Source organism: Mobula hypostoma, chromosome 22, assembly GCF_963921235.1.
Source record: "Mobula hypostoma chromosome 22, sMobHyp1.1, whole genome shotgun sequence".
NCBI classification, from domain to species: Eukaryota; Metazoa; Chordata; class Chondrichthyes; order Myliobatiformes; family Myliobatidae; genus Mobula; species Mobula hypostoma.
The window spans coordinates 39,498,864-39,509,035 of record NC_086118.1 but is presented as its reverse complement, the minus strand read 5'-3'; the positions used below and the strand labels follow the sequence as shown (position 1 = coordinate 39,509,035).

The window sequence follows — 10,172 nt, the reverse complement described above, 5'->3', positions numbered from 1 at the left end:
CAGTTTATATTTTAATACAGGCTCGGTTACAAATTAAATACTTAAACTAGCAGCGGCCAAAAAAACCGCAAGTAGTCGAATTCGAATAAACAAGTTGTATAGGAAATCTTATTGGATTCAAAATTATTTGCCATCTACAAATGAGTTACAAGTAATATACACAAATATTATGTTTCCTCATTAGATAACGTTGTGTTGCGATTGAACGATTGTGGTTCACATTATTTCCACGTGTAACGATGTAGACAGTATAAAGGCATGCTTCATTTTTTTTTTAAAAAAGTACCCATTCTCTCTTATACACACCTAATTTCCCTGTCTCTGTTTACTGTTAGATCTGTTAACACTGCAAATTTCCGTGGAATTAATCAGTTATACCGGGCTACGTTATCTTTGAAAGCGCTTGAACTTGACCGCACAATGAGCGGGACGATTGGTATCAAAATATAGAGAAATTTCATCGACCATTGGCTGCAAAGGATCGGTCATGTGGTGTTGTAATACGAATACTATTGGGTGCTGACACTTTCACAGTCTATTTTGACCAGTGTCTTGTGTGTGGATACGTAAATTGTGAACCCCCCCCAGCCTATGTCAGTTATATGGACTAAAGGTGGAGGATATTAATTATGAAGAACTATTGTGATTGCGTGCCTTCACTGCTGCACAAGACTGTGCTGTACAGTGGAATCAGCGTTATAGAGGAATTTGTGGTTAGGGGAAGGGTTATATTGCAATAACGTTATGATAGTTACATGGATGTTTTAATGGTGTCGAATGTCATGAAAATGGACCAAGGGTTGAACGATAACGTCAGTGGGAGGTACAGCTAAGGAACGTTGCACTACATTTGCATTTGCCAAACTGCAGAGTTCAATGGCAGCGACAAAATGGATACTGATGGCCAGTCACCTCGCAGCGTCACTTCCTAGCCACAGTCCCCGCCCCCTTGGAGCCCGGCACCGTCAGGCTCCGCCAATCAGCTGCCCCCGCGGCGGGCGAAACGTCAGCCACCTGTCACGGATGCCCCACCCCTCTCCTCCCGGCAACTGGCCGGTTGCTAGGAGAAGGGGAGGGTTGCTAGGAAGTAGTGGGGGGAAAATGGTCACGACGTCAGCGGGAGGGAGTATTATGGGCTGGCGGTGAGGCACCAGCTGAAGGGAGGTTGAAGCGTTCGCTTTTTTTTCACTGTTGCGCCCGAGAGTCGGCGAGCGGATATTATGGAGCTGTCTGCTGTGGGGGAGAGGGTTTTCGCTGCCGAATCCCTCCTCAAGCGTCGCATCAGGAAAGTACGTGAGTCTGAGTTTGGCAGGCGGCCTCTCTGCTCGCTGCCATTTCCAAGCCCCAGCGGCTTTTAAACGGTATTTCACAGGTTTGTGTTTCCTTTCCCTCGGCAGGGTCGAGTCGAGTACCTGGTGAAATGGAAGGGCTGGTCTCCCAAGTAAGTATCAGCATTGCAGTGAATGCAGCTCGCCGAAACCGCGCATTGCAATGAGATGCACCGTCATTTATTTTCTAAAATCGCCTTTTAAGGTACAGTACGTGGGAGCCAGAAGAAAATATCCTGGACGCCCGTCTGATATCAGCCTTTGACGAGAGGTGAAGGCCTTTGAGTGACATTAAATATAAAGCTCTCTGTAATTAACTCTGCAATCATTTTAATAGATTCGAAAGCAAATGAAAGCATAAACAGTCAAGTTTTCCTGTTACCTTACAGGGAACGAGAAAGGGAAATGTATGGGCCAAAAAAGCGTGGACCCAAACCTAAAACGTTCCTGCTAAAGGTGAATAGGCTGCTCCTTTAATGCTTTAAAATGTGATGGTTTCATTTTTGAGCTGAATTACTTTTTGCTTTAATCAAATGATTTTGTTTTCTGCAGGCGAAAGCGAAGACGTACGCCTTCCGCAGTGATGTGGCGAGGAGTCTGAGGATGACCTACCCAGGCAGATCGGGTCAAGAATCCGGCTTTTCCTCCACCAGATCCAGAGAAGGTCTCCGGAGAGATCCCGCCGCGACTTTGCAGCATAGCACGCTGCCCAGGGGCGAGACGTCTAAAGACCGGAACACCAGGGTCGAGGAGATTTCCAGAACTCACCAGAAAACGGAGTCTCACAAACACAGAGGAGAGAGTGGTGCAAGGAAGAAGCCAGCGAGGCACACCAAAGTGGACTACAAAAACAACCGGACCTTGCGCGCTTGCTCCCCCAAAATGAGTGCACCGAGTGAACTTGAAGGAGGGATGCCGACATATCCTCACTTTAAACGGAGAAAATCTGAGGATCTTGATTCCGGGAGCGACGAGCTGGAAGAGAAAGTGGAAAGCGGACTACTGCACTTCAGTGGTAGACAGGAAGCAAAGCTGGGCGGTGCGGCCAGAACACACCTAAATCGCGCTTCGCTGGGCTACAGCGACAACAAATACGGTGCAGACTCTCACACTCTTCGGACTAAACAGGCCATGGAAAGTACAATCTCTAAGAGTGAGCCGGGGGTGGATGCCTCTGCACTTAAAAGCAAGCACTTAGCCGAGGACACGGTGTCGAGGAATAGTGTGTGTGTGTCCCGATTTCTGTCAGAACCGGAGGAGTCCTGGAGCCCCTCACTGAACAATTTGGAGAAAGTGGTGGTCACGGATGTCACGTCAAACTTTCTGACCGTTACCATCAAAGAAAGCAGCACGGATGAAGGGTTCTTCAAAGAAAAAGTTTAAAAACTTATCGACTGTTTTTTTTTCAGTCAGTGTCACTGAATTGTTGGGAAAATGACATTGTTCTTTTTGGAATGGGTTGTATATAGTTTCCATTTAGCGGATAAAGCAAATTTTGGATGTTTAAAAACGAAGTGCCGTTTTCTTAGGCCTGTGTTGTAGGCTGTATTTCGGTTGCAGTAATTTAAAAAAAAACACTTTTATTAAACGCTTAAAGAGGCTAAAGTCAAACAGTCAACGTTTGACGCTTGATTTTTGCCCGAAGTGGGGTGACATTTGGGGTGGGCGGGGATAATGTTGCGATTTGATGGGTGAGGACCAATCGCTCACCTGAACAAACTGCCAATCAACATACTCTACCAATCAACACACTCCACCAACACAGATGGAGTATTTGTCTTAATTTGGGCCATTTCATTTGTGGATCGCATCCTATTTGGAGGAAGCCTTGGACCCCACATGAACTATTTTCTGGCTAAAGTTGTAAGATAGCAGCAAGTGATTTCAGAATTGACTGCAGTGAATGAGTTGACTTGTTTTGGATTCTGGGGACACCTTTTTATTACTAGGTTCAAAATACCAAGAGATGTTCTTAATCTAAATGCAGTTTTTATATATAATGCTGCTGATTGCACTTTTCATTTCTTTAAACTGTAATTAAATGTTACTGAGCGGGGTACTGTGTGTTCAGTAGAGCAGAGGGCAGTACTGTATTCCAACTTTTGACTGAAAACATTTGAGCATGATAATATTCCCTAGTGCACACAGGAATTCTTGTGATACAGTACTGTCACGCGTGTCTGGAAAGTTAATGTTTTCCAATCTCTTTGAAGTGACAAAGTTTTAACTTCTGGAGGGAATTGCTTTCACTTTCTTTTGCCCTCGGGTGCCAGTCTCTTTGGGTGGACCACGACTCAAGCATGGGTGGAGCACACGTGGTATACGCTCAGTGCCAACTTCATTATGTGCACCTACTTGTTAATGCAGAGTTCTAATCAGCCAATCATGCAGCAGCATCTCAATGCATGAAAGCACGCAGACATGGCCAAGAGGTTCGGTTGTTCAGACTGAACGTCAGAATGGGGATGAACTGTGGCTAAGTAGCTTTGACTGCGGAACGATCATTGGTGCCGTATGGGGTGGTTTGAGTATCTCTGAAGCTGATAACCTCCTGGGGTTTTTCATGCACAACAGTATCTATAGTTGAGAGTGAATGATGCAAAAGAAAATCTAGTGAGTGGCAGTTCTGTGGTCCAAATGCCTTGTTAATTAATGAGAGAGGTCAGAGGAGAAGGTTTGAACAGGAAGGTGTCACAAGCTACAATGGTGGTGTGCAGGAGAAGGTGTCTGAATGCACAACATATGGAAAGTTGAAGTGGACGGGTCGCAGCAGCCGGAGTCCCCATTGATTGGCGAGGACCAGTCACTCACCCGAGCAATAAAGTGACCACTGAGTGTATATTCAACTTTAGGCACTATACAGAGCAAATGCTTTGTATTATTGTTCTTATCATTGACACCTTGTCAGGGGGAGATGTGGGTGTCTTTTAATGAGTAATCAGAGAAACTCCTATAATTGTCATTGGGCATCCCCACCAATAAACCAGTCAGTAACCATCTCATTAGATTAATGCTCTTTGGGAGACTATTGCAGTAGATTTAACTTTACAATCAAAAGCTGGTATGGGCAAATCGACACTAGCATATATTTATTGTGTTCCATTTGGTTTATTTTACGAAAGGAAATCAGAATAAAGTCAAATTAATTCTTTAGGGGTGATATGTTTGTCATCGTTCCATAGTACTAGCATCCACAACTGATGGTTTATAGGGATTAAGCCATAGTAACAGTAGCTTGTAACATTTTTAAAAAAGAAAATCATAATATTTCCAACAATGCAAAGAAAGTGAACTTTTCTCCTCTTCTTAGAGATTTTGTACTACAGCTGTGGCTGGAGCCATTCAGTTTAGAATTCAATTCTTCTAAGTGGTCTCCTTGTAAAGGTGTGTGTACACACACTGCAATGATAGCAGTATTGTGCTCATTTGAAATTTGATTGCAACAAGCCAATCCAAATCTGCCACTGGTTCCCACTGCAACAATAATCTTATGCGTTGGACCAGAAGTGCTGTGTGTGTGTGTGTGGTGTGTGTGTGTGTGTGTGTGTGTGTGTGTGTGTGTGTGTGTGTGTGTGTGTGTTGTCTTTGGAAAATGTGACTGAACTCTTCAGAAATGGAGGGGCTTTGCCTGTCAGGATTTCAGTCAACATTTGAAAAATCTAGTCCTTTGTCAAAGTACATCTTGCTTTAAACTCCTGATGTTCACTTTTCGTTTGCACCATGTATGATATTTTTGCCAACTAGTTTTGTGTAATAATTTCTTTAAAGCTAACTTTGTCACTTTGAAGTGGGAAGGAAAAAAATGGATGAAATGACACCAGTGTTTGATCACTTTAATCACACAACTGTGGCCAATCCTTAAGTATGGCATCAATATTTAGATGATGGAAACCATTGTGAGTTCATTCGTTGGGTCAGTCTTCACAAGATTTAGGAATTTATATAAAGAATATTAACTCATGTTGAACCCATTAACTTTACTCTACATGTCCATGCCTTCAGAATACTGAGGGCCTGGTGTAGCCAATAAAGATTTATACTTCCTAAAATATAAACACTTGCCAAAATTTACCAAAGGAAAAGACCTAATTAAAGGAACGGAGTTAGACTTACAAAATCGGGCGGATGGTAATGGAAATAAATATTTACTAGTTGTACAGCTTAGGTGAATTATCAATGGACACTGCTGGATGCGTTCGAAAGTGCGGCTACCTAAAATTCCAGTGTGCGCCTGCATATGTCACGACGATACAGGATGTTTTGTATTTGACATTAGCTTAATGTGTTCTCAATTGGACATTGAATGTCTTGGACTATTAAAACTTGAAGACGCAGAGCCTGTTGCTGAATGTAATGTAAATTAGCTTGTGCAGGCTGTCCTAATGGGCTCTCGGTGTTGTCAGAACATGTGGAAATTGTATAATATCCAGAAAGACTTTTCCCCTAAATGAAACTAGCCATTAAGGTCTTGGTGAAACATTGTAGATTTGCCCTACAAAAGGGAGAAGAACATTAACGTATCGGCAGTGGCTTCAAAATTCTTTGAACCATTTGGCGTTTCTAAACGTAATCATGACTAAATTTCAACCTCGTGTAATTTTCTGTAAATATTATTCAGATGTCAAACATTTTGTTTAGAATACAAAAAAAGAATGTATGCTATTATAATTAAATATTTTATGTATTCCGTATAATGGACAGCGTTTAATACTGTACATTGCACTTAAAACTATTGTTTCGATATTTGACTATAAATGTTCTTTGCGAAAGATTAAAGTAACCGTTTTAAAGGCGTTTAGAACGTTTGCACTCCGTCTCCACATGTCACGACAGTATGTTCGTGACGATCTACACGAGGCAAACAATGAATGATCCTTCAGTATGTACGGTATTGTCATAATGTAAAGTCCTGCCGATTAACATAATATTGTCGGTTCTCCACTGAAATAGCATTTCGTCTGGCAACTACTTTTAGAGGAAGTATGCACTGTCTTCTAGCGAAGTCCGGAGCTTCGGAGCAGTGATTTGGGTCGCTCCGTTCATCCGGGCCGACCCTGCCTGTGTTCTGACAGTCTATATGATAAGCAAAGCAGGGTAGTATGATATGGAAAGCAAGCTGTTACCCATGCAGCAGTTCTCGTCTCCCCCCTCCCACCCTCCGCGTAGCTGATGAACCCAAAGGAACGGCAGACACATACAGTTTGGAATTGCCAGTCAGCGCAATATAGGACTCCAGCTCCGGAGTTTTCCTCGAGGTTTTTTACTCCCGAAGCCTTCCACGTGAGTGGGAAGAGCCGCGAGGCAGCGGAGTTTTGATATGATAGCTTTCCTTCTCCTAGCTGAGCTGCCACCCGCGGCCGTCGAGCCCCGTCTGCCCGAGGCGACTGCTCTCACGGCGCCAGTAACTCGTCTTTGCCCCTTCCCCTGTCAGTAGAAGCGGTTGGGCCGGGTTTAGTGGCTAAACCACGCGTGAAGACTGGGAGCGGGACTTGGTTGTCAAAGGCTATTTGAGACGCACACACTTAAGAGCATTTAATGTTTAGTGGGAGTTTATCCCCACTATCACTCCCTGGCTATGATACCTTAAGGAGCAGTAGTTTGTTAACAAAGAAAATTAGCTTGTGGATTATAATAGCGTCGTCTAGTTTTAACACTTTACAAAAGCTTGACGTTCACATGAAATCCCCGAATATGAGCAGTGACTTAAAATGAGTACATAGTTATGTTTTAACTGTGCTTAAAAAGGTTAATGGCACATTGGCACTGAATGCTTATCTGCAGCATTGCATCATGTCTTTGCCCCGAGGCCAGTAGCGAACTGTAAGCGACGCTGACTCCAGTGGTGATGATGGCTCGGAGTGTTGGCTCCGTATCCCATCGCTACAACTCGTCTGTACTTGAAGGCACACTTGAGATTGAGTTAGCTAGCGCCCTAACTCAATCTCAAAATAGTTTTGGAACATGCTGTTGGAATGGCTTGACAAGATTAGAAATAACAGTAATGTTGGCTTCCAAAAAAAAACTCAGAATTTCTGATCGCAGAGGAAATTTCTGGTTGAAGAAAAACAAGGTCATGGATCCGATCCTCATTACTTGGAGCTCCTGTTTAATAGCCTGTGCCCACCGTTTCCATTCTCCTGAGCTTCTCCGGGCTTGTAGTGGCCACACGCCGCTATCAGAGTTTCTTTATCTGTAACATCTTTCCATATTTTATGGTTGAGTTGTATGGTAGCATCAAAGATGGGAGGGAGACGATCCAAAAATAATCTACGCAATACAATCTCGGCGACATTATGGTTTAGGAAGATGGGGCTGTGACGGAGGTAAAAGTGACCACAACAAATAGTAAAATAGAAATCTGTTAGTTTTATTTACATTCGACTGTTGTGATGAACAATTTCAACCGATTATACTATGTAGATGATGTGGATTCCAAGCATCCCATCTCTTTAGCAATGGCATGTAACTGCGGAGACTTTTTAATTATATCATTAGCTTCGGCTGTTTTCTGATAAAGATGGCGTTTTCTCGAATGCTGCCCCCAAAAAAGCCGCAATGTGGAATATAAAAGCCGATTTACTGACATGTTTTCCCACTGTGGAACAAAACGTGACGAATAACGTAAACCATGGTAAAACGTGTGATTGCTTCCATTAATCCATTTTCCTTCACGGAGTAAATATTTCTTGTTGCTCGTAGACCCCGCCAGCTTTTGTCTTTCTCCCGCCAATCTGTCCCGGCCACCAGAATGGTTTTAGGAGCCCGCCAACTCCGACTAATACCACGAAAGCTGATCGGCTAGGATCAGGTCCTTGCTTGTTAGATTCCATGATTCATGTATATCCAGTTGTTGAGATTAAGTCATTCATTCCATGGAAGAGACATATGTGCGAAAGTAAACAGAGTGAATTCGAGCGGGAACGTCCACCTGGATCAGATTCCAGATCAGATCTTCGAAGTGTGTGTGTGTGTGTGTGTGTGTGTGTGTGTGTGTGTGTGTTGGGGGGGGGGAAATCAACGGTTACATAGTCAAATCTTAAGTCCTCCCCTAGTCGAGCAGCCCTTTTTTCCGAGGGGGCCAATAGGATACCATTGGACCCTACCACACGGGGACATACTTGATCGTAAACTATATAAATTAAGAATTGCTGCGTTCCTTCTTGCTGGGCTTCTGTGTGATAAAGGGCAATGGACGCATGGATATGTCATCCTGAAAGTTCCTTCTTCATTTTGAGAGATTGTGAGTCGGGATTCCTACCAGTCACCCGGGGGGTTACCCTTAATCAAGGAGGCCTTGCGAATATCTTTAAAGATCTGCTCAGTCCAGTTGGTAATCTCTCCCTACAAGGAGCTTGGAATGGAGTGTCTGTTTGGGGAGTCTGATATTCTTCAAGTTTCAATTATAGCTATGAAATCAGTATAGTCAAGGGAGTAACGCAAAGGGAGAGCTCCCAATTCATCAACTTAAATCCAGGTAAAGAGATACTGCAAAATTAAGTTTTGAGATCAACGGTCAGCAGTGTCATCCAGAATGGAATCCAGAAAGGCCCTCTGCCCCCTTAGCCTCATCAGAATACTCCATTAGTTTGTGTGTAAATCATTCAAAATCCTTTGACTCCAGTTCATGTCTGCTGAAAAGAAACATCAAGAGTAAAGACAGTGAGGACTTAATCAATCAAAAGTAGGGGATGGCGTCCAAAATGCATGATACACTAATGAAGATTTCAGCAGTGGTATTTCATCCTGACGAAGGGTCTCGGCCTGAAACGTCGACTGTACCTCTTCCAAGAGATGCTGCCTGGGCAACTTTGATGTGTGTTGCTTTCATCCTAATAGCTAGTTTGATTTTTTTTTCTAATGAAGATAAATATGTTCAATTAGTTCACAATAGACCACTTTTTAAAATGTTCTAGCCCTCTTTGGGTCTTTCCAGGGTTGTACATATGAATCTAAGTTTGCCAGCTTTTGGGTAAGCACATCACATTTGTTGGCCACCAAACTGCATTTAATTGCAGAATATACGCAACATTGGTCTCTTCAACAAATAACTAAAAATCCTCACAAACTTTACACATTTTGCTATAAAACATGGTTATATTTCCGCTCCCTAGTCACCTTTCTTGTTTTGGCCTCATTACATAGGCTGGATTTGGCTTTGAAGGATCGTAAGGCAAATAAAACTTATCACCTTACATGTAGGAGCAGGTCGATTAAACAAAGAAATCTGGATGCTTCTGTTAGAAGTGCATACTCTTCCAAGGATAAATAATCTTGTCAATGGCCTTCCATTCAAATAAAAGGAATGGCATGAGATTACTTTATATATGGATAAAATAATTCTAAAATATTGTTTCTACTCAATGGATATTAATCAGCTCGGTAGCAGTGAAAGCGAAGAAACTGGCGGCATTATTTTAAGGAGGAGTTTTGCCTGACGTGCCGGGTAGCTGAACAAAGTATTACATTGCTATTTGTGGGAGCGCAGGAAATGCAGATTGGACGGCGGCGTTTCCTGCATTAGAACTGCATTTTAAAAGATACTTAGAGCCATCTTAAGGTCGCAAAGGCGACATACATATATGTCAGTGTTTTTCGAACGAACCTGTATGCATCTAGAAATGCTTGCGTTCTTTGAAGTACAACTCCAATCCGCACAGCAAAGGTTCCTGAAAACTTGCTGCATGGTCAAAATATATGAAGTGGGGACTTTATGCAGCCTTTTAAATGACACCTTTGCTTCAGACAATAACAAGCAAAAAAAACTTTCGATCTTTGTATAAGTGAAACCAAAGTTTCCGACTCTGGTCGGAAGATAAATTAAAAAAACAATTGCATTCCGATGTT

At 42.8% G+C, this 10,172-nt stretch overlaps 1 protein-coding gene across 2 annotated transcripts; it reads left to right on the top strand.

The window, feature by feature from the left end:
• The first annotated feature begins 1,104 nt into the window (after positions 1-1,104).
• Positions 1,105-6,116, top strand: cbx8b (chromobox homolog 8b). 2 transcript variants are annotated; one of them, XM_063030798.1, is made up of 5 exons: positions 1,105-1,289; positions 1,398-1,441; positions 1,534-1,599; positions 1,718-1,784; positions 1,881-6,116. In XM_063030798.1, the coding sequence occupies exons 1-5, from the start codon at positions 1,221-1,223 to the stop codon at positions 2,709-2,711; spliced, it is 1,077 nt and encodes a 358-aa protein (XP_062886868.1). In that variant the 5' UTR covers positions 1,105-1,220; the 3' UTR covers positions 2,712-6,116. The 2 variants fall into 2 exon arrangements, with proteins under 2 accessions (XP_062886868.1, XP_062886869.1); XM_063030799.1 differs by lacking the exon at positions 1,534-1,599.
• The last annotated feature ends 4,056 nt before the right edge of the window (positions 6,117-10,172 follow it).